Raw genomic sequence first — 25,330 nt, forward strand, 5'->3', positions numbered from 1 at the left:
GGCAGCATAAACATTTTAGGAAATAAATAAATACTATCTTCTGGTACTCTTATTGAAGCATGTTGGATATTGTTTGTATTACCAACTTCCCTTTCCCTCTTCTAATGAGTACTCTCTCTCTTTCAGTATGGGGTTGACACTCCAGGCCATTCTCCATTGGCCTGGCCTCTCTTTGAATTGCCTCTGCCTTGACAATGCTCTTTTATGTATAGTACTCTACTAGGGGGTCTCACCAGAGATCTGTACAAAGAGATTTTTCTTGTCCCTTTTTGCTACTTACACCTCATTTGTATACTCAAGTGTACTATCTGCTTTCACAACTACTTCCTCATATTTACACATTATCTTAAAGTCATTAGAGATAATAACACTTCCCGCCAGGCTTTCTTGAGTGGCAACTACTAGATCTTCACTTCTGAAAACACATTTATCTCTTGGATTTCTGCCACTCCACATTTTGGGGGATTAAAGTGTGGTTGCTAACTTATTTAGCCCCTGGGGTGCGTCCATGCTGTTGCAAATTCCCCTTGTAACCGTTATCCTATGTCACTTATAAATTTTGAAGAGGACTGGGTCTAGCACTGGTCCTTGTGGCACGCCAGAATGGTCCCTGTTGATTTTTATTTTGATGCCCATATCAGCCCTCTTCTGAAGTCACTTCACTGGCTCCCCATCCGTTTCCGTATACAGTTCACGCTCCTCTTATTAACCTATAAGTGCATTCACTCTGCTGTCCCTCACTACCTCTCCACCCTCATCTCTCCCTACACTCCTTCCCAGGAACTCCGTTCACTAGGCAAATCGCTCCTAATTGCACCCTTCTCCTCCATCGCTAACTCCAGACTCCAGTCCTTTTATCTCGCCGCACCTTATGCCTGGAACAGACTTCCTGAGCCATTACGTCAAGCTCCATCCCTGGCCGCCTCAAATCCGGGCTAAAGGCCTACCTGTTTGATGCTGCTTTTAATTCCTAACTTGTCACCTGCTCGTAACCTTTATCTTGTCTTCCTCGCTTCAATAGTCCCTTTTCCCTATGTGTCCTATCTGTCTGTCCTACCCTTATCCCTTATTTGTCCTGCCTGTCTGTCTGTCTGTCCTGATTTAGATTGTAAGCTCTTTTGAGCAGGGACTGTCTTTTCTTCATGCTCAATTGTGAAGCGCTGCGTACAACTGGTAGCACTATAGAAATGATTTGTAGTAGTAGTAGAATCTGTCTCTTGCCTTTTTCAGTTATAATTCAAAGTGAGCTACATTCAGGTACAGTCGGTATTTCCCTGTCCCTGGAAGGCTTATAATCTAAGTTTGTACCTGAGGCAATAGAGGGTTTTTTACAAAGGCGCGGTAGTGTTTTTAGTGCGTGCTAATGATTAGCGTGCACTAAACCTTAGAGACGCCCACAGGAATATATGGGTGTCTCTAGCATTTAACATATGCTAAAAATGCTAGTGCATCTTTGGAAAAGGACTCCTAAGTGACTTGCCCAAGCTCACAAGCAGCAGCAGTGGGATTTAAACTTGGTTTCCCTGGTTCTCAGCCATTAGGCTATCCCTGACTTTGTTTTCTGAGTCCTATTCCTCAACCATCTTCTCACTCATTTTCTAACGTTCCTTTCTTCTCCCAGCCTAGCTAGCTTGTTTACATATCTTCTCCTTGGAACAGTATCAAACACCTTAATGAAATTCAAAAAAAACCCACATCTATTACATATTCTATTCTCTCTCTCCCCCTGAAATCTGTGAAGCTTGGCAAGATGTTTCCCTTGTGAAACTATAAGAAAGGCAGAATTTTAACTAATAATAATAATTAATAAAAATTGGGGGGGAGGGGATATATACCGGTTGATATTCAAAGGACTTATCTAGGAGCCCTTTTATTAAGCTGCATAAGCGTCTGCACACGCCCAACATGTGCCAAAATGGAGTTCCCGCCCAACTACCGCGTGGCTCTTGTGGTAATTTCATTTTTTGTGTGTGTCCGATATGCGTGTATGAAAAATATTTTTTTTTTCCGGGCACGCATAACGGACACGTGCCAAGTGGCGTTTGGTACACATAGGTCTTACCACCCGGTTACTATGTGAGTCTTTACTGCTAGGTCAAAGGCTGGCGGTAAGGTCTCAGACCCAAAATGGATGCTCGGCAATTTTCATTTTGCCTTGCATCCATTTTCAGCAAAAATTTTAAAAAAATGCCTTTTTTACAGGCGCGCCCACACTACCGCAAGCCATTTTTCAGCACGCCTTTGTAAAAGGACCCCCTAGTTAGCAGATGCTGCTTCCTGGATTATGTGCTGGTAAGCGAGATCCCTGTTTAAATTAGTGTATGTCACCTTCCTGATCAAATGCAACTTCAATAATAACATCAATTTTCAATCCATCACCTCTTCAATTTAAATTTTTAAAATTTTTACAAACTTTTTAATTTTTTATTTTTTCAATTTAAAAAAATGGGAGGAAAAGCTTCAACTGACTCTTTATTGGCTATCAAGCTTATATGTAAGAGTTCATGCAGTCATCATTAGCTCAAAAACCTCCCCCAAATTTTTTATTGAAGTGCATATAAGCAAAATTAAATCAGCTTTCACTTAGCTTTTTAAGGATGCATTGACTCTTCTAGTCAGTCCTTTCCACCGCCCTTGGAACAATGGAACAATTTACCATTACAACTCAAGTGTGAAACCAGTGGTCCTGCATTCCGGAAACAACTCAGAGACTTCCTCTTCTTTAAGGCTTTTTCCTGTTCTGATTGACTACTGTATCTGTAATATGTTTGATTTTTCTTTTTGTTGACTGTTTTTATGGATGTTTTATTATAATCCGCTCTGAATAAGAACAGAATAGAAAAAAATAATAAATCTAATCTAATTGATGCTCTAAACACAGCCCAACAATGCTGCTCCTTAACTGAAAAGACATTAAGGGCCCTGTTTACTAAGCCGCATTAGTGTCTTTAACACGCGTTAACCATGTACGTGCATTAACCTTTGATGTACCTACAATATCCCTATAGGCACCTACACTGTTAGCATGTGTGCTAATTGTAGGTGAGCTAAAAACGCTAACACAGGGCCCTAAAACTCAATAAGTACTGAGAAATATCATAAAATATCATATATATTTATCATGATTAGAAAAATACTGGGGCTGATATTCAGACCACAGAAATTAACCCAGCTAACTCCCTCAGTCACCGCTAAATCCGGATTACCACTGCCAGGCTGCTTCCGGTGACTGGCACCAAATATTCGATTTATATTTGACCGATTAGAAGATAACTGACTATGTTGATATTCAGATGTAGCCGATTGTCTTCTAACAGCCAAACATATCACACAGAGTCATGCGGCTAAATATAGTCGCTAAAGTGGGGATCAAAATCAGTGGATAGCCACTAACCAGCGATATTTGGTGAGAGATAGCCGGCTATCCCCCCCTCCCCCCCCCCCCCACACACACACTGAATATCGCCAGATAGCCGGTTATGGGGCATTCAACTGGCCAGTTGCCGGTTCTGGCCAGTTAAATGCTTTTCAATATGGGGGGGGGGGGGGGGGGGGAAGGGAAGACATTCATGTTGGATAATGGGTGTGGCACACGACAATGAAAGAGTTAAGGCCAAGGTAGCTTGGAGGCACATTTTCAAAGCACTTAGCCTTCCAAAGTTCCATAGAAACCTATGGAACTTTGGAAGGCTAAGTGCTTTGAAAATGAGCCCCTTGGTATCCTAAGTACATAAGTACATAAGTAGTGCCATACTGGGAAAGACCAAAGGTCCATCTAGCCCAGCATCCTGTCACCGACAGTGGCCAATCCAGGTCAAGGGCACCTGGCACGCTCCCCAAACGTAAAAACATTCCAGACAAGTTATACCTAAAAATGAGGAATTTTTCCAGTCCATTTAATAGCGGTCTATGGACTTGTCCTTTAGGAATCTATCTAACCCCTTTTTAAACTCCGTCAAGCTAACCGCCCGTACCACGTTCTCCGGCAATGAATTCCAGAGTCTAATTACACGTTGGGTGAAGAAAAATTTTCTCCGATTCGTTTTAAATTTACCACACTGTAGCTTCAACTCATGCCCTCTAGTCCTAGTATTTTTGGATAGCGTGAACAGTCGCTTCACATCCACCCGATCCATTCCACTCATTATTTTATACACTTCTATCATATCTCCCCTCAGCCGTCTCTTCTCCAAGCTGAAAAGCCCTAGCCTTCTCAGCCTCTCTTCATAGGAAAGTCGTCCCATCCCCACTATCATTTTCGTCGCCCTTCGCTGTACCTTTTCCAATTCTACTATATCTTTTTTGAGATACGGAGACCAGTACTGAACACAATACTCCAGGTGCGGTCGCACCATGGAGCGATACAACGGCATTATAACATCCGCACACCTGGACTCCATACCCTTCTTAATAACACCCAACATTCTATTCGCTTTCCTAGCCGCAGCAGCACACTGAGCAGAAGGTTTCAGCGTATCATCGACGATGACACCCAGATCCCTTTCTTGATCCGTAACTCCTAACGCGGAAGCTTGTGCTTATTTTGTTTAAGGAGTAATGCAGGGCTGAGCTATACGTATGCTGGCAGTGAATGTATATATTAATGTAAATGCCTGCACTGGTGTTCATTACAGTTGCCACATAAGTGAGTATTGGCCCCAATATGTTTGTATTCCAAAGGATATATAAGAGGGGCTGTGTTGACAAACAAGAGGCAATCTGGGCATTCTTTTGCTTAGGCCTCCTAGAGATCCCAGGAAGGTGAATAAAAGCCACATATATATTGGGGGGGGGGGGGGGAGAACTGCTAGTTGTAGGTGGGAGTCTAATAAGGGAGAGAGTATAGGTAATTCATGAATAGTTTGGGGTTTGTTTGTTTTTTAAGTGAGCTTCAAGAAAAAACAATTTTCAACCACTATTTTCCAGAATTCAAAACCTTTGGAGGTTGGCCTATTCTGCTGTTTGTATTTTTTAGGGAGCAGGAAAAGGTTCTGTTATGCTTCCAACTGTAAAATTTGCACAGGAAAAACAAATTGCTTTCTTTCTGGAAGCATGGGAAGGCTGAAGGGTCTTGTTTTTTAGAAGGAGATAAGGTGTGTGTGTGGGGGGGGGGGGGGGAGATCTGGAGATCATTACTTCCTACACAAATATTCTCTTGCAGACTGGATTTTTTTTTTCTTTTGAACATAGTTGTTTTCTCATCCAAAACTGGATCTGCTACAAGACTTCTCAATTCTCTATCTAGTTTATTTTATTTATTTATTATCTCATTTATACCCCACATTTTCCCAACAGCGTCAGGCTCCACCTCCCCTCCCCCTCATCAAGCAAGAAGAACCCTTGGATAAGAGTGATATATACTAGGCACACACATATTAAAAGTTTTTTTTTTTATGCAAGACTGCCAAAACCCTAAATCTCTCTTCCAAATTAATTAGCATCTAAGAGAAAGGCCCATGTTTGGGCATCTATCAGCCTTCAAATCAGTATCTGACTCCCCAAAATGCACAGGGTTCTATCATGAGGCATCTCAAAATGTTAAAATGTATTTGTGTCTAAAGTACTCATTGAGCAACTCTTGCTGAACAGCTTAAATGCCGGAAATTATGGATGACTTGGGGTGGGAGCCTTGGAGAACAGAAAACACTATTGCACATATGGGACTGCACTGCTGGCTCGTTCACTTATATTTTTTAAGTTGTTGATGCTTACTGCAACACACACACACACCCACGAGTGAGCAAACACAGCCAAAGGAGCTCAAACTGCATAGCCAGCCTACGATCATACATACACTATATACCGAGCTGTCCTACAAGTTTCGGCTTTCTCTGCAGCTCAGCTCACTGAGACCAGGGAGAAAGTTTTCTCTATCGCTCATCCCTTTTTGTGGCATTCTGTAGCTGACAAAATACCGTTATGCCGACATTACTGGGATTTTAAAACAGGTCTAAAAACATGGCTCTTTAGAAAGCCCTTTGATCAGAAATAATGTAGGTGAGGAGTTATAATATTTATTGTTGACTGCTTTAGTTACAAGAGTGAATGAACATTCCAGATAAGTTGGGTGGGTTCATGAATTGTGCATGTTGTAAGATTCACTATATGTCATGGGTATATGATATTTCGATTATTTGTTGTACATCACCAAAACCAACTGTAATGCCCTTAGTGCAATACATATAAAAATAAAACTCATAGATGTGCAGCGATCACCATCTAGTATTTTTCCACACACAAAAAAATACAGCAGGTACTCAGCTTCTGTGTGACTCAGCCTATACACAACACCTGCATTATTATACTTCTCCCTTACAGCAAAGCACAAGAGATCAGATTGTATAAAGACTTTCGTCCTATTTTGGTGCCTGCGAGAGAAAATGCTTCATGCATGCACGGGTTGGCTTCCACAGTTGACGAAATGTGTGATTTAAGAAAGCTGGCATGCTGCCCCCTACCTGAGGATGGCTGTATCCCCCTGCCGGACTGTGATGTTGTCGGTGCTCCGGGAAAAATCCACGCTGCGGACTGGCAGCCCTGTGGGGAGAAGGCAGAGCAATCTCAGTAGGATCCGGTACAGCTGGTTCCAGTTCTGCGGCACCCTCCCGACCATGGTCTCAGTTCACAGGAGAGTGATCAAATTGTACACACACACACACCCCCCAAAAAAATTAAAAAAAAGAAATACATAAACTGAAAAAAAGGTGCTTGCACACAAACCCACCAAAATTTGTTACCAGCTACTTTAGTTGGTTTATTTGTTAAATTAAGCACCAAAGATAATGAGGACGGGGTTTTTTATTTCTTTCCAGTTTGGTGGGGTGGGAGACGGATTCCTCACAAGCTTATTCGAAGAAAACAAAAAGTAATATGCAGGATCCGGATTGGGGGAAACAAGCCAAATGCTGAACAATCCCAGTGCAGTGCAGAAAGTAAATGGTGGTGTCGCTGCCTGTGCGAGCTGCACTTCCAGCAGTGGATCTGTATCTGAGCTGCACAATGTGCTGCTTTTACTAACCCACTTTCCCAGGCAGAGAGAGAGGGAGGGCGGGAAGGAGAGAGAGAGGAGGATCCAACTGCTGAAACAGAAGCTGAAAAGCATCGACTGCGCTCTGTCAGGAACAAGGGGAAAATCCCCCCCCATGGCAGCCGCCTCCCCTGCACTCTCCTCTTCCCAGCTCTCCTACCTGCCAGCACAGTTTCTTGTCCTTCGTCCCCAGATCACCCCCCTGCCTTTTACACCACTGCCCCCCTCTAGCAGCAGGTTTGTCCCCAGCAGCCTTGATGAAAGCTAGATGCTTCTTTAGGTTGTCACGACAACAGCTCCTTCTAAGGCCAGGCTGCTCTCTTTCAGGAGCTGTGCCGGTGTCTATGTGTGAGAGGCACACAGGAGGGAAGAAATGGACAGAAGGAAGGGAGAAGAAGACAGCTAGGCAGGACTGCAGAGTCAACTACATGCCAACCAATTGCATTTGTATAATGCCCTTTTACCTATTGTGAACTTTGCTTTCACAGAATAACAACCTGAGCGTTTCTTTTCCATGCCCTCTCTCTCTCTCTCTGCTTGTGGGTTCCTTTTATTTCTTGGTAGAATGGCTCCAAAACAATGGCAGCATTGAGGAGCCTAGCGCTGTGTTATACTTCAGTGTGTGTGTCTGTGTGTGTGAATGCCTGGTCTGTCTTTCCTACAATACCCGCAGTGACAGCTGAGCCCGGACGCCCTCGTGCGCTTACTTTGAAGTAGCCGTGGAAGTTTCACTCAATGTGCCAGGTTCAGAGCAGTGCAACTGAATAGAAAAGTGCTGTTTTAGTGCTGACGCCTCACCCCACCTCATCCTTACAGCCTCTAGCAGGTTCTCATTTGGAAAAAAAAAAAAAAAAAGACAAGACTCATCCTATCACAGAGATGAGGCACTCTTTGTGCAAAATATATCTGTCTCAATAGTAAACCAATGGTTTTCTATAGGAGACGCTTCTAAGCTGCATGAAAAGGTGGCCTGCACTATGGTTTCCCCATCTACTGAGGCCACTTTTAACACAGCTGTAAAATGGCTGCATTTTCATTTTTCCTATTAGTGGTCAAGCGCTAATGTCCTAATTAGTGCATGGCCATTAGAACATCTAGCCTGAGCATGCCCCACGGTAGTGCATTTTGGCGCACTGGAAGCACACCTTTTAGTAAAAGGATCCCATAATCAGGAATTTATTTACTTATTTATAATTCAATTTTGGTTACCTTTTCAATAAACAACATAATGCAGGATGCAATATGAAATTAAATGTAACATATACAATTATAAGCATAAGGCCCTATATTGAAAGGATTTATGCTTTCAATTTTGCATTTATACACCTAAATTGGCCTCTGAAAATTTACTATGGCTGAGTGCCTAAATAGATACTTAAATTTATAGTCTTTAGGAGCATAAAAAGTGGGAGGCAAGAGGGGCAGATTTAGGACAGTGAAAAAAGCTAGGAGCTTAGCACTAATTTTCAGCACTAGGCTTATAAATTAGGCTCATAAGTCTAGAAAACTAGATGGCAGGCCTAAATTTGTAAGTATAACTTTTAAGCTCCTAAATTAGAATGCATTTTCAGCTGAAAAGCACCTAAAGTCCCTGTTTACGAAAGCACGCTAGCATTTTTTAGCACATGTAGACGCCCACAGGAATATTATGGGCATTTACACAGGTTAGTGTGCGCTAAAAAAAACACTAGCATGCCTTTGTAAACAGGGCCCAAAATTTGGCTGAAAAAAGGGCACAAATGGGCTTGGATTTAGGTGCTAATCTCGTTTGAATATTGGGCTCATCAATATAAAAATCTCAATAAAATAGCCTTCCCTCAAAAAATAAAGAAATAAACTGGCCTCATCAATTATAATATGGTAGTCCTGTATAAAGTCAATTTCTGATCTCCCTATTGAAACACATGAATGAACAACTAAGCTCTGGCTATTCTCCTAAAGGAAAGATAGTTGACCTGACCACAAGCTTAACCTGCAGTGGCAGGGAATTCCATAAAAGAATATTGAAGATCTGATAACCTCCTCTGTCAGGCACACAAAATTCCCCTGGTTACTGTCAGTAATATATGCATGTGCTTGGAGCACCCTCCCTCTTACAAGAGTGGTGTGGCAGTACTTACAGTCGCCCACACAGTGTCAGCAGAGGTCAGCAGCACTACCAGGAAGCACAACTACTGCTATGTGACTTTCACTCAAAAAGTACAGAATGATAGCTGTGCAGCCTATAGATGGAAGTAGAAAAAACCTTGTGGGGGGGGGGGGGGGAAGAGGGGAGGTGGAAGAGTAGGGAGTTTACAGGGAATGAGGTGGCAGTTGTAAGAGCCTTATTTCCAATCAGAGGACCCAAGTTTTCAAAACACTTGGGGGTACTAAACTCAACAGAAAAATCCCTTCCCTGGACACAGTAAAGGAACTACTTAATACTGGAGATGCTCAGACATCCACTATACCCAGAGAGCTGGCGCCTATGTTTCTAACAAACTTGATTACACCGATCTGTGCCCTCCTTGTGACACTGCAGCTCCTTGTGACTCCGGGCAAGTCACTTAACCCATGAAGAAAGATCAAGGCACCAGGGAGCAGGAAATGGGAAAAAGGCTCAGCAATGGCATAAATAACCAAAATTTAATAAAAGGTTCTTGTGAAGCAGTAGTACAAGTGACTCAGTGACTTGACATGGCACCGTCTTTGCCTCAGGAGTCTGACAAATAAGAGTCCTACTAAATAGAACTGGACAACAGCATAAAATGATGTCTGGAGGTCTTGAAAAAGACCGTGCATGAATGACTAGTGCACCTTCCAAAACAATTTTCTCAATAATCCGCTGAAAGATGATATGGCACTAAGGTGTGCACTGCAATGTATACGGGTCTGTTCTGCGCCACACAATCTTTCAGCGGATTATTGAGAAGATTGTTTTCTAGGATGCACTAGTCATTCATGCACGGTCTTTTTCAAGACCTCCAGACATCATTTTATGCTGTTGTCCAGTTCTATCTAGTAGGACTCTTATTTGTCAGACTCCTGAGGCAGGCACGATTGTGCCAAAACACGGTGCCGTGTTGAGTCATTGAATCACTTGTACTACTGCTTCACAAGAACCTTTTATTAAATTTTGGCTGTTTATCCCATTGTTTGCTGAGACACTCCCTGGTGCCAAGTCACTTAACCCCCCAAAGCCCCAGGTACAAAATAAGTACCTGTATACAATATGTAAACTGCTTTGATAGTAACCACAGAAAGGAGGAATAACAAATCTCAACCCATTTCCCTTTCCCTATGACTTCATCTGTCATTCTATCCTCATCTTGTACCTTTAACTAAGGGCTTGCTCCCAAAGTTCCTAGAACCTCCTATCTGTCTTGTCTGTGTGTCTTGCCTATAAAGTAAGTCCCATAGAACAGGAGTTGACTCTTATATTTGTGTGTATAGCCTTGTATATGCCTTGTAGCAGGAGCAACAGAACATTTTTTGGTTGGAGGGGCCAAACAACCCAAATATTTGACCAAGCACCTAAGCTTTCTAGTTGTTGATGCTGTGTGGGGCAGTGGCATAGCCAAGGGTGGGCCCAGGCCCATCCACTTTGGACTCAGGCCCACCCAGTAGCAGCACACCTATGATGTGGCTGGCAGGAATTCCCAAGCCCCACCAGCTGAGAACTCCCAACAACTGTCCCTACTGCATACCTTGTAAATAGCAGATCTTCGCCAGCAGTGACTGATACATACTGTTCGCACCGGCCCCACAGCCTTCCCTCTGACGTATTCCCGCCTATGCGGAAACAGGAAGTAGCATCAGAGGGAAGGCTGTGGGGCCAACATGAGAAGTGTGTATTAGTTGCTCCTTGCTGCCAATGAAAATCTGCTATTTAAAAGGTATACAGGAGAGGGGAGATGTTTGAGAGACCATATGGCATGCAGGCAAGAGAAGAAGAGACCAAATCACCTGTGCGATGGGGCGGGGTTCTTCTGCCCGCCCATCTTGGGCTCAGGCCCACCCAAAATTGGGTGTCTGGCTACGCTCCTGGTGTGGGGCACAATATTAGTAAGGCCATGGCCCTAGTGGTCCACCCCATTCCACTGTAGTGTTATAAAAATGAACATATCATCATTATTAGTAATACATAAGAGATGGGAATGTAGGAAAGTATTATAGCAGATGCAGAGAACAGGGAGGGGACCAAGACTAAAACTGACAGGAAATACCATTCCTCTTGTTCAAAACAATAATAAGAGATAACACTTGTTCCTTTTGTTCTCTAAGGCAGTGCTTCTCAACCCAGTCCTTGGGGCACATCCAGCCAGCCAGATTTTCAGGATATCCACAATGAATATGCATGAGATAGACTTGCATGCACTGCTTCATTGATAAGCAAATATAACTCATTTATATTCATTGTGAATATCCTGAAAACTTGACCAGCTAGGTGTGCCCCGAGGACTGAGTTCAGAATCACTAAGGGGTCCTTTAACTAAGCTGCATTAAGTGCTAACCCATGCCTAATGCAGCTTAAAATGGCATGCCGTGGGACAGGCTCAGGCATTCTGTAGTAACTGTCAAATCAGCAGAAACTAACCATACATTAAATAAAAAAACATTTGGAGGGGGAGGGAGCATGTCTGAGGGTGGAGAGTGGGGTTCTAGCACTAACCAGTTAGCACAGCTATATTACAGTGCAATAAGTGGTAATTTTTCTAACGTAAAATTTTTAACATGTAACATTAGTACATGACCATTAATACAAAAACTAGAAAATCGTCCATTTTACAGCTGCGGTATAAATGGCCTTAGTGCATGGGAAAGACACACATAAGTGCGAGCTAAAGCCACCTTTTAACCACAGCTCAGTAAAAGTGCCTCTAAACTGCACCCAGATCTGGCACACCAGATAAGCTGACAACAGAAAAAAAAAAAAAAAAAGACTGCTTTTCTTAGTCAGCCAATACCATTGCTACATGCATTCGGCAGGCTGCAGCACTCTGCTGGACAAGAAGGCAAACAGCACCACATCACATAAAAAAAAACAAGGACACAGAGCACAATGATGAAAACACTGCTGCTGTCATTAATTTGCAAGTCTGTGTCTCCATTCAGGATCAGTGCAAGGGTATCCTAGGTGAATATTCAGCCTTGTGCTCCTCCCTCAGTTAAATTTCAAACCCTTCCTCCCCCTTGAGATTTTGATTATTAAACTCAACAATCCTGATCATCCCGATTGCTTCCCTCTTAGAACAATCCTATAAAGCTACGTAATTCAACATCATACTTGTAAATATTTTTACTTTGTTTCATATTCATATAAATACTGAAGGCAATTTCCAAAAAAAAAACAACTACTAGGCCAATAAATTAGGGTAAATAGCCGTGATAGTGTAAGTGGGAATGAGGCACAAACCCTCCAAAGACACACCCAAACCTTAGTGTAAGTTAAAACAAAACTCTTTATTGGGTTGTTCATCAATTATATACCCAGGCCTGTTCCTATCACAGGCCTGGTAACTCACGAACAAACATAATCCTCTTGTAACTCTCTGCCAATACAAAGTGAATGGTTCTTGCCTGGGTACAGCTAGTCATAATGTACACAGAAGAATCAACTTAAAGGTCAGTATTTAACAGACAAGGAAGGTCCTGGCTTCTGTTAAGCCATGAGGCCACCAATTTACAATGTTCAACTGAGGACTTTCTTATCTTGGCCATTCTTCTTGTTCCTTGTCCTTAATTCAAGGGTCTACCCTAAAGGTCTGTTCTTTCCTGATCTGGGCTTCTCTGTTTTGTACTTGCTCTGGGTTTTTACTTGACTAGGCTACACCCTCCTGGTTAAGCAGTCTGGAGCTAGAACTCTTTTAAACTGTCTCTGTGAGGAAGTGTACTGAATGGGAACCAAGTTTATTCCACACATTCCATCAGAATGGTCATTTTCAACAATTCCCATCCTCTCTGCAGATAAAAGTATATACTTATGGCTCTTTGAGTTAGTGTGACTGTCAGGACCTATTGTTTTCTTTGACTGCAACTGCTCTTTGCCACCCCTGCAGAAGCTGCCACCCAAAGTGGCCTACGCTACTTAATGTTTAAACTGGCCCTGTCTCCTCCATGCCAGAATTGTTTATCTAGTTTAAAAAAACATTCATGCTATATCATCATTTATCTTGCGCTCTCTCTCTCCACCCCCATCTTTCCCCTCCAGCTGATGCTGCCAATCGGAGCCAGCAGGAGGAAATGAACAATACTGCCTCAGTCACATCCTCCTCCTCTGTACAGCCCTAAAGGAGCTTATTCTGCAGCTGGAATGTTGAATGTGGTTCAAAACCTGACACTCAGTTCTGGACTACAAAGTACTGTAGGAGGTACCTCAAAATACCAAATGCAGAACCAAACACAGAGCCTCTTGTAAAATACTTGAAAGTATATGCCGGGCTACATGTCTGTGTCACTCTACAATTATTGCCCACATGCAGTGATTTTAAAGAGCTGCATGTTAGAAAATATATGTAACTGTAGCCCACATGTATGTGACAGCAGCTTTTAAAAATTGCTGTTTTTGATCTCCATGTATACCCTGATCGCCCCCTCCTTCCTACACTGATCCCCTCCAGCCCAACCCAATCTCCCTGTCATAAAAGTTCCTCTACTCCTCCTCTGATATCAAACTCCCACTCCAATATCATGCCCCTCCCCCACCTGATGGCCCACCAGCAGACATAACCCCCTACTTGATGACCCCTCAATGGAGATATGATGCCCTTATTTGTAAGCCTGACCCCTAACAGTACTACCCAGAGATTACCTTTAGGGTCAGAGGTGCCACTTTAAACGCAGGGCTTGGAAGAGCAGGAGTAATTGGGAATAATTCCTGCTCCTCCTAGATACCAGAGACCTCAGTAAAACTTGACAATGGGATCTGGGTTGGGGGAGGTCTGCTGCTTGAGGAGGCCATTGAGGGTCTTATGTCTGCTGGAGAGCCATTGGGAGTGGATCTACTGGAGGAGCCATCAGGTGGAGGGCTTGAGGTTGGGGGGGTGGTGAGGTTGGCTGGGGGTTTATGCCAGGGGTGGGGTGATCAAGGGACTGACCTTGGTTTTTACATATGCCCCTTTCCAGCAGGCACTTATTTGTGCCTTGGGGCAGGAGTAAATGCTGATGTCTAGAGATTTTTTCACATCGACTTGTATTCCCTTTGTAAGATGAGGAATCCACCTCAATATTGTAGGCCCACTTCAACCACTCCCTCTCCAAGCTCTAATCATGCCTCCTTGCCATCTAGGTATGGTGTGGATCCTTATGTGTAAATAACGTAGTATTTTAAAATCAAATTTACATGTGTATGACAATGTAAACGTGTGGAAGCTGCTGTTCACACATGGGGATCCTTCTAAAATATGAGCCACAGAGAAGAACCAACATTGATTTAGGACAGGTAAGTCTTCCATCACCCAAGCTTTTGAAGTCTTCCATCACCCAAGCTTTTAGAATTCTTTTTGAAGATTTAAATACACACTTTGGTAAGGGTGAGCCAGGCAAACATTCAGCCCCTAATAATCATCAGTTTTAAAGCTGTTAATTAATTAGACCTGCTGAATATCCAGGTCTTCAGCAGATCTGGAAGTTATACAGGTGTTGGCTAATATTCCATGCCAGTGTCTGCATACGTAACTGAACAACGTATGGAGAGGTGAATAGTGGAGTACCCAAGGACGCTTTAATAGGACCTGTGCTGTTTAACATTAACATAAATGATCAGAAATTGGTGCAATGAGTAAAAGGATTAAATTTGCAGATGCTACAATATTCGTCAGAGGTGTTAAAAAAATGCAAACTTTGAGGAAATGGAGAGGGACCTTGCTGGACTGAAGAACTGGGCATCTGAATTGCAGATTAAATTTTATATGGATAACTACAACATGCTTCAGCTCAAAACAGCATGAAATGACTTTTTACATGGCATAAAATCTGATGGCAGTAACTCAAACTGAATGGCAGTTGCAACTCTAATCACCCTATTGGACAGTCCATCATCTCCTAACATGCACTGAGCAGGTCCTAACTTGGCAATAAAGTCCACCATGGTACCACATGTGGCACTGCAAAAATGACAGGAACCTGATGAAATTCAGGCCTCTTTTAAGAGAGTAACATTGAACAGCATTGGAAAATCCATGCATATAGCATTTTCTCTTGTTAATCCTATTGCTCCCTCCCCAAAATGCTAAACCCTGCAGCTGGGTGTATAGTTTGATGGCATTTTTGGTACTTTTCCCCTTTCTGCTTCTTATGAGCAGACCTTGCTTTGATGATCTATTTGGGCTTGTTATGAGCAAATAAATTACATGTCATTAACCTGTAAATGTAGTAATTAAACAGTTAGGAGGTAGTGAATGAATGCCATCAGCCAGTAGATTTTATAAACAGGATGCACCGGGTAATAAAGAGAAGAATGCAAAATTGAAAATTTGCATCAGCTTGAGTTGAACACATAGGGGTAATTCTAGAACTGGGGGCCTCCAATTATGTGCCTGGAGAATATGCGTTAGGAACCTATTCTATAAAAGAAAAAAGGCATCTACTTTTCCTGTACTGAATACTATAGTAACTGGGTGTTAACATGCATAATATGTAGCTGCTCACACTTAAAGCAGGACTTGTGCAATTGATAATATTCTGGGGTCGATACTCAAAGTGATTTAACGGGCCAGAAATGGCTCCTGTCCAATTAAATCACCTGTTCAGGGCTAATCACTAATTTTCAATGGCACCTAACTAGTTAGTGCTGCTGAAAACCAGCTAGTTTGAGGGCATTCCAGGGGTGGAGTCGGCAACCAGCCAAGGTAACCATATAAACAGGACCACATAAAAGTCAGTCCTATCTTTATATGGTAACCTATGTTAAGTGCTGAATATTGCACTTAACCAGCAATGCGTTAGCTGGCTCGGGAAACCTGGAATTCCAATGCCAGTGCTTGGACATGATTCCTAGTAAATTAGATTACTATAATGTTGTATACTTGGGTTTGTTGTACCATTTATTGAGAAAAATTCTAAGTACTCAAAATGTGTCTGTGCGTCTGATTTTTTTTCTCTTAAGAAATCAGGCAGAATCACACCATATTTTATTAAACTGGATTGGCTCCCCACTGAATCTAGGATGCTATTTACATAAGTACATAAGTATTGCCATACTGGGAAAGACCAAAGGTCCATCAAGCCCAGCATCCTGTTTCCAACAGTGGCCAATCCAGGTCACAAATACCTGGCAAGATCCCCAAAAAGTATAAAACATTTTATACTGCTTATCTCAGTGATAGTGGATTCTCCCCAAGTCCATTTAATAATGGTCTATGGACTTTTTCTTTAGGAAGCCATCCAAACCTTTTTAAAACTCCACTAAGCTAACTGCCTTTACTATATTTTCTGGCAATGAATTCCAGAGTTTAATTACACGTTGAGTGAAGAAAGATTTTCTCTGATTCGTTTTAAATTTACTACATTGTAGTTTCATCGCATGCCCCCTAGTCCTAGTATTTTTGGAAAGCATAAACAGACGCTTCAAATCTACCTGTTCCACTCCTCTCATTATTTTATAGACCTCTATCATATCTCCCCTCAGCCGCCTTTTCTCCAAGCTGAAGAGCCCTAGCTGCTTTAGCCTTTCCTCATAGGGAAGTCGTCCCATCCCCTTTATCATTTTTGTTGCCCTTCTCTGCACCTTTTCTAATTCCACTATATCTTTTTTGAGTTACAGCGGCCAGAATTGAGCACAATATTTGAGGTGCAGTCGTACCATGGTGCAATACACATGCATTATAACATCCTCGTTTTTGTTATCCATTCCTTTCCTAATAATACAGTATTTGCTTTCTTAGCCACAGCAGCACACTGAGCAGAAGGTTTCAACGTATCATCAACGAAGACACCTAGATCCTTTCTTGGTCTGTGACTCCTAACGTGGAACCTTGCTGACGTAGCTATAATTCGGGTTCCTCTTTCCCACATGCATCACTTTGCATTGCTCACATTAAAACATCATCTGCCATTTAGATGCCCAGTCTCCCAGTCTCGTAAGGTCCTCTTGTAATTTTTCACAATCCTCCCGCGATTTAACGACTTTGAATAACTCGCAGGCTTATTTTCGAAAGAGAAGGGCGCCCATCTTTCGACACAAATCGGGAGATGGGTGTCCTTCTCTCAGGGTCGCCCAAATCGGCATAATCGAAAGCCGATTTTGGGCATCCCCAACTGCTTTCCGTTGCGGGGATGACCAAAGTTCCCGAGGGCATGTCGGAGGTGTAGCGAAGGAGGGACTGGGGCGTGCCTAACACATGGGCGTCCTTGGCCGATAATGGAAAAAGAAGGGTGTCCCTGATGAGCACTTGGCCGACTTTACTTGGTCCAATTTTTTCTTGTGACCAAGCCTCAAAAATGGTGTCCGAACTGACCAGATGACCACCGGAGGGAAACAGGGATGACCTCCCCTTACTCCCCCAGTGGTCACCAACCCCCTCCCACCCTAAAAAAAACTTACATTTTTTTTGCCAGCCTTTATGCCTCAAATGTAATACCCAGCTCCATGACAGAAGTATGCTGGTCCCTGGAGCAGTTTTACTGGGTGCAGTGCACTTCAACCAGGGAGACCCAGGTCCACCCCCCACCCCCACCTGTTACACTTGTGGTGGTAAATGTGAGCCCTCCAAATCCCACCACAAACCCACTGTACCCACATCTAGGTGCCCCCTTCACCTGTTAGGGCTATGGTAGTGGTGTACAGTTGTGGGGAGTGGTTTTGGGGGACTCAGCACCCAAGTTAAGGGAGCTATGCATCTGAGAGCAATTTGTGAAGTCCACTGCAGTGCCCCCTAGGGTGCCCGGTTGGTGTCCTGGCATGTCAGGGGGATCAGTGCACTACAAATTCTGGCTCCTCCCATGACCAAAGGCTTGGATTTGGTCATTTTTGAGATAGGCGTCTTCAGTTTCCATTATCGACGAAAACCGGGGACGACCATCTCAACATTTAGGTCGGCGATCTCTAAGGTCGACCTAAATGTTGAGATTGGTTGTCCCCGACTGTATTATCAAAACGAAAGATGGAAGCCCATCTTGTTTTAATAATACGGTTTCCCCGCCCCTTCGCGGACCATCCTGCGAGGACGCCCTCATGAAAACTTGGGCGCCCCGTTCGATTATGCCCCTCCATGGCAACTAGTTAATAATGCTTGCTTCTCTCTCTCTCTCTCTTTTTTATTCCCCCCTTAATACTAAACTAGTCCTGCTTGCTTTTCCCTCCCTCTCTCGCTCTCTCTCTCTCTCTCTTTTTATTTCCCCCTTAATAGTAAACTAGATCTGCAGTGCCTGCTGGAGTGTATCTGTTAATGCTGTGGTTCAAAGTTTTTTAAAACTAAGGGGAAAAGGCTATGGAGATTAGTTGATAAAATTTGCTTTTTTATATTTTTATTTTGCCTATCACTAACCTACAATTCCTCCTTTAAACCCCAATCTTTAAGTTCCCAAAGCACAAAGCAAAATAGTGTTCACTTACCAGTGAAATGTCTTCTTCTCTCAGAACTTCTCAGAAAGAAAGTTCAGTGGGACCTTTCCTCTTTATATCGTTTTGAATCGAAGGGGCCTTTTTTAAACAGACTCTTTGAAGCTAACTCAGCAACCTATGCAAATATTCTACTTCCCCACACCTTAGTTAACACCTAATTGAGGTCGCTGGACTTGCTACCTCTCCAGTAGCCAAAGAACAGAAAATTAAATTAGGATGTTATTATTTAAGATTGTATGTGGCTTGATTCCTCAATATAGGATTTCTCTTGTATGCTATTCTAATATAGGACAACATTATAATTCTCAAATTTCATTCTCATTTTTCTTTCCAAGTCCTCGGGAAATTACCTTGAGGAAATTGTTCACCTGTTTATTCACATATCAGGCAGTTAGCTTATGGAACTCCCTGCCATTTAAACTAAGGTATATTCTTAGGTATAATATCTTTAAGAAGGGATAAAAGACATTGTTGTTTATAAATATGTGATTAGGAAGTAATATATTGTAACTATTTTAGTGAATATGTGTTTGTGTTCATTGACGACTGTGATATTAACACCTATGGCAACTTTGGATTAACATTGTTACATCCTAGATTTATTGTGATCCAATACCTTAGTTGTAATCTGCTAAGAACTATGTGATTGGTATTAGCAGGCTATAAATGAACTAACTGTAACAGTTCTGGTCGCCGTGTCTCAAAAAAGATATAACGGAATTAGAAAAAGTTCAAAGAAGAGCAACCAAAATGATAAAGGGGATGGAACTCCTCTCATATGAGGAAAGGCTAAAGAGGTTAGGGCTCTTTAGCTTGGAAAAGAGACGGCTGAGGGGAGATATGATTGAGGCCTACAAAATTCTGAGTGGTGTAGAACGAGTAGAAGTACATTGATTTTTTACTCGTTCCAAAGACTAGGGGACACTCGAGGAAGTTACATGGAAATACTTTTAAAACAAATAGGAGGAAATATTTTTTCATTAATGAATAGTTAAGCTCTGGAACTCTTGCCAGAGGAGGTGTTAACAGTGGTTAGCGTATCTGGGTTTAAAAAAGGTTTGGACCAATTCTGGAGGGAAATGTCTATAGTCTGCTATTGAGACAGACATGGGAAGCAACTGCTTGCCCTGGGATTTGTAGTATGGAGTGTTGCCATGATTTGGGTTTCTGCGAGGTACTTGTGACCTGGCTTGGCCACTGTTTGGAAAACAGGATACTGGGCTAGATGGACCATTAGTCTGACCCAATATGGCTACTCTTATGTTCTTATGTTCTAACTGTACCAGTGGCTGTCAGCAAAACACTGATCATCCCCTGCTGAATATTGGGCTCTCTAATTGTACAAGTGCTTCTTTTCAAGGACCCGAATGCCATACAGTGGGAGCCTATTCTATGTCAGTACCTGTGTGCCCAGATGCTGTTACAAAATATTAGCAGAACCCAGTATTGGGACACCTAAAATCTAGGTGACCGCAGTTACATAAGCCATAGACTTCATGCATGTAATTTACAGTATTCAGTAAGTGGCACACATAAGTGGCAACATTGCCCATGCCCCTCCCAGGTGAACAACTCCCTTTGCACTTATGCATCTCAGTGATCATTTTCAAAGCAGATGGACGGAAAATGTCCAAAAAACATTTGTCTGTCAGAAATGTCAAAATCGTGATTTTCGAAAGGCAGAATTTGGATGTTTTACACTGCAATTCGCCCAATAGCAAGGGGGCATGTTGGAGGTGAGTTTTGGGCAGCACTAGGGCAGGCCCAAAATTGGGATTTCTTTTCAGTGATAATGGAATGGGAAAAAATGTCCAAGGCAAAAAAGAAGGATGTTTTTATCTAGACCTGTTTCAGTCAAGTCCAGGGTACAAAAAAGTGCCTTGATTAAGCAGCTTGACCACTGGAGGGATGAAGGCATGACCCCTCCTTAATCTCTCATGCTCTGATGCTCAGAACCAAACATGGACACTAGAGGTCTTTAGCGCCAGACTAGTGAGTGCAGAATGCTCACAGGCTCTAGTTCAGGAGACAACAAGCGAACCAAAGATTAACGCAAATGCTAATGCAATCAAACTGATGTTAATGAGGTCATTTCCTATTCCCTCCCATCGCTCAGAGAATAGCACACAAAACACAGCCACCTTACAACTGAAAAAAAATATTGCCAGCTCAGAGGATTTCTCATGATTCTTTCTTTAAAATGTGTTGCTTTTTATATAATTTGGAAACAGAAGGAAACCCATACAATTCCCTAAGCACTGGTAGTGAGAAACAAAACTAAAGCCTGCCTTCAGTGTTGGGGAAAATAGTATAAAGAATAAAATTACAGGACACGTAGATAAACATGGTTTAATGGACAGAATCAGCATGGATTCAGCCAAGGGAGGTTTTGCCTCACCAATTTGCTTCATTTCTTTGAAAGCATGAATAAACATGTTGATAAAGGTGAGCTGGTTGATGTAGTGTATCTAGATTTTCAGAAAGCTTTTGACAAAGTACCTCATGAGAGATTTTTTAGAAAATTAAATAGTCATGGGATAGGAGGCAATGTCCTTTTGTGGATTAAGAATTGATTACTGGAAGGAAAACAGAGGTTGGAGTTAAATGGACATTTTTCTCTATCGAGGAGGGTGAATAGTGGAGTGCTGCAGGGACCTGTAATAGGACTGGTGCTATTTAACATATTTATAAATGATCTGGAAATCGGAACGACGAGTAAGGTGATTAAATTTGCAGATGGCATAAAACTATTCAAAGTTGTCAAAACGCATGAGGATTGTGAAAAATTGCAGGAAGACCTTAGGAAACTGGGAGTCTGGGCATCCAAATGGCAGATGAAATTTAATGTAGACAAATGCAAAGTGATGCAAATTGGGAAGAATAATCTGAATCATAGTTATCCAATACTAGGGTCCACTTCAGCACTCAAGAAAAAGACCAAGGTATCACTATAGACAGTATGCTGAAATCTTCTGTCCAGTGTGTTGCGGCAGCCAAAAAAAAGCAAACAGGATGCTAGGAATTATAAGGAGAGAGATGGCTGGAGTCCTCGGTCCAAGATGGCGACTGTTTGAGCAAGGCAAATGAACGCACCTCGAATCTGCTGTCAGCCTAGACTTATGCGAGCGTCTTTCCCGTCAATGCGATGGGTAAGAGAAGAGGTAAAGTTCGTGTGGCTCCCCTTGCACCGGGCGATACACCTCAGCTGCGCCAGACAACGCTGGATCATTTTCGTGTTGGGTCCGGTCCCGAGCAGCTGTTGACTCCGTCTGCCGGTGCTAGCATTCTGACGCTAGACAGCAGTGTAGACGGGGCTTCCCTGAGCCCCGTTGAACGTGCAGCGCCCTCACAACCTGGAAGGGAAGCTTCTGTTGCAAGTCCTGGAGCCATGGCATCTGGAAGAGTGCTATGTGACCAGGGAGGGAAACTGCACGAGCTGACAACTGGAGCTATAATACAAGCTGAACCAGATATAACATCTACTCAAGCCTTGGAAAAGACAGTGAGTATCCTGGAACAAGCTATTAATGCCCCCCTACCGGATTTTTCAATGGGAAAGGTAGAAAAACCAGCTGTACTGACCTTAGAGTCACTGTGGGACTTAACATCTTCTACCCAATCTGCCTTACAAACTTTGATTTTGAAAAACATGGAGACAGTTAAAGTTTTATCTGAGACTGCTTTAAAACAGATTCAATCCAGTGAATTCCAAGCTACTGAGGTTCGAAGGCTGTCTGAAAAAATTGAGAAAATTGATCTTGTGGGACAAACTTTAATTAAAGACAAAAACTCTACCTCGAGACGCTTGGAATATCTGGAAAATTATTCAAAGAGATTGACTTTGCGCTTTATAAATTTTCCTAGGTCCCCCTTGGTGGTCCCAACTCAAATGGTCAGAAAGAATCTAATGGAGACTCTGGGAATGCCGGAGAATTCCTTGCCTCCCATAACTAGAGCTTATTATATACAAACAGATGTGAAATCGTCTGAAAATCAACAAACACAAGAAGCAATGAGTCTTACGGCATTCCTTGAGTCTTCATTGGAGGTTATAACTCAAAGAACTGCACTCTTGGTGACATTTGCGTTGGAATTAGATAGAGATGCAGTCCTTAAACTTTCCCTTAGACATTTGGATTCTGTTTTTGGGATCAAAGGTTAGGGTGTTTCCTGATTTGGCTAGAGATACTCAACAAAGGCGTAAAAGGTTTCTATCCTTACGTCTTAGAGTAATAGCAATAGGTGCAGACTTTATTTTGAGATATCCATGTATATGTAGAATAAAATTTCAATCTAGGCAATACCAATTTTTTGACCCGAAACAGTTGGAGGAATTTCTATTAAGCAGAGAGGAGGTAAATGTAGAAGTCTAGTCTCACATGTAAACACTGTATGGCAACTTGAGGCAGCCACTCGAGATGTAACTTGCTCTTTTGATTTAATTTGTTTTGTGATTATGCTTATAGTTAAGTATTTTCAATTTTTCTAATATTCTTGGACCATTACCTTAAATTTGTGATCGATAGCAGAATACACTTGTGGAATTGTTAGAATTTTGTATTTGGATTACTAATTCGTGTATTACCATTCATAAGGATTTATTATGATTGTTAAAAAGTATAAATAAAGAATTTTTAAAAATTATAAGGAGAGAGATGTAAAATAAGACCAAAAATATTATGCTGCCTTTGTATCACTTACTAGTGTGACCTCACCTAGAGTATTGCGTTCAGTTCTGGTCACAGTATCTCAAAAATGATATAGTGGAATTAGAAAGGTTCAAGAAGACCGACCAAATGATAGCGGGGATGGAACTGCTCTCATATGAGGAAAGGCTAAAGAGGTTAGGGCACTTCAGCTTGGAAAAGAGGTGGCTGAGGGGGGATTTCATTAAGGTCTACAAAATCCTGAGTGGTGTGGAGCGGGTGGAGGTGAATCGATTTTTCACTCATTCAAAAAGTACAAAGCCCAGGGGACACTCAATGAAGTTACAGGGAAATACTTTTAAAACAAATAGGAGGAAATATTTTTTCACTCAAAGAATAGTTAAGCTCCAGAACTCATTTCCGGAGGATGTGGTAACAGCAATATAGGTGCCTATGTGCATAAGTGATAACAAAATTACAAACATTGCAAAGCACAGCAGACCAATTATTGTACTATGCAAAGAAATATGATAGGCTTTCCTCTTTATTTTATAAATCACGTGGAGGGGCATTTTTGATATGACGTGTAAGTTTGACTTTGGACGTTTTGCCTTAAAACGTCCAAAATCTGAATAGTAAAGAAGGTCATTTTCAAAAAGAAAAACGTCTATCTTCTGTTTTTGAAAATAGAAGGTTTTCTGATTTGGAAGTTTTGTTTTTTTTGGTCCATTTTCCACAAAAAACGTTCAAGTGCAAAACGCACAAAATCAAGCCATTGGGATGTAGGAGGAGCCAGCATTTTTAGTACACCGGGCCCCCTGACATCCCAGGAAAGCAATTAGGGCACCCTAGATGGCACTGCAGTGGACTTCGTAAAATGCTCCCAGGTACACATCTCTCCATTGCTCCCTTACCTTGTCTGCTGAGCCACCCAAACCCCCAACCCCCAACTATACACCACTACCGTAGCTCTTACGGGTGAAAGGGGCACCTATATGTGGGTACAGTGGGTTTATGGTGAGTTTTGGAGGGCTCACAGTTTCCTCCACAAGTGAAATGGGTAGGGGGTGGTAGGAGCCTGGGTCCACCTGTCAGCACTGCACTGCACCCACTACTAGGCTACTCCAGGGACTTGCATGCTATTCTGATGTACCTGAGTATAACATCTGAGGGTAGCACAGAGGCTGGCAAGTAATGTTTTTCATCACATTTTGGGGGGGCTGGGAGGGGATTAGTGACCACTGGGGGAATCAGGGGAGGTCATTCCTGATTCCCTTTAATGGTCATCTGGTTATTTTGGGCACCTCTTTGTGCCTTATTTGTAATAAAAACAGGTCTAGCTCAAAACGTCTAAGTTTTAGTCCTGGACGTTTTTGTTTTGTTCCATTATGGCTGAAAAATGTCTAAGTCTTAGGAATGCCCAAGTTCCGCCCTGAACACACCCCTGGTACGTCCCCTTGAAATTTGGATGCACTTGACGGACTTCAGAGAAAACATCTAAAAATAGGTTTTGAAAATACTGATTTAGACAATTTTGTGAGAAAAAACGTCCAAATGCAGACTTATGCCACTTTTTGGACATTTTTCTTTTTGGAAAATGAGCCCAATTGTCTCCCAATGCTGGGAACGTGGGATTTTTAAATATGCACTGCAATTTTTAAATTTATTTATGCAAGCACTACTATATATGTTTGAATTACTTCTACCATTGCTAGAAGGTCATGATAGGGCATCTCAAACTCTCTATAAATTTCAATTTCTGGGACCAAAAGGGGTCAGGTATAAAAAATACTTGAATTATCTATTCCATTTCAAATAGCTAAAATATGGAACTCCTTACCACTTACCCCCCACCCCCCATTTACTAAGCCTCGCAACTGCCATGTGGCAATGCTGAAGTGAATAGGCTGTTTGCGGCATTAGCACATGGCTTAGTAAACAGAGAGTCAGAATTACATGATTTTTTGATGACAACTTAAAATATTCTTATTTCAAAAGGCTTTTAGAAGATTTTAGATGATTTTATTTTCAAATTTTATATTATTTTGTCAATATTATAATTCCTAGTGATAACTAGCTATCTTTTTGGTAGTCCACAGTGAACTTCAAGGTATC

General features: G+C 42.2%; 1 protein-coding gene across 2 annotated transcripts in view; it reads right to left on the reverse strand.

The window, feature by feature from the left end:
- The window catches only part of LSAMP (limbic system associated membrane protein), a 1,187,184-nt gene extending 1,180,219 nt beyond the window's left edge, over positions 1 to 6,965 (reverse strand). For both annotated transcript variants that reach the window (XM_030203921.1, XM_030203920.1), the window contains exon 1: positions 6,459 to 6,965. In XM_030203921.1, the coding sequence (XP_030059781.1) occupies positions 6,459 to 6,613 (155 nt within the window). In that variant the 5' untranslated portion in view covers positions 6,614 to 6,965. The remainder of the gene's footprint in view (positions 1 to 6,458) is intronic.
- Positions 6,966 to 25,330: the final 18,365 nt, after the last annotated feature.

Source organism: Microcaecilia unicolor, chromosome 5, assembly GCF_901765095.1.
Source record: "Microcaecilia unicolor chromosome 5, aMicUni1.1, whole genome shotgun sequence".
Lineage (NCBI taxonomy): Eukaryota > Metazoa > Chordata > Amphibia > Gymnophiona > Siphonopidae > Microcaecilia > Microcaecilia unicolor.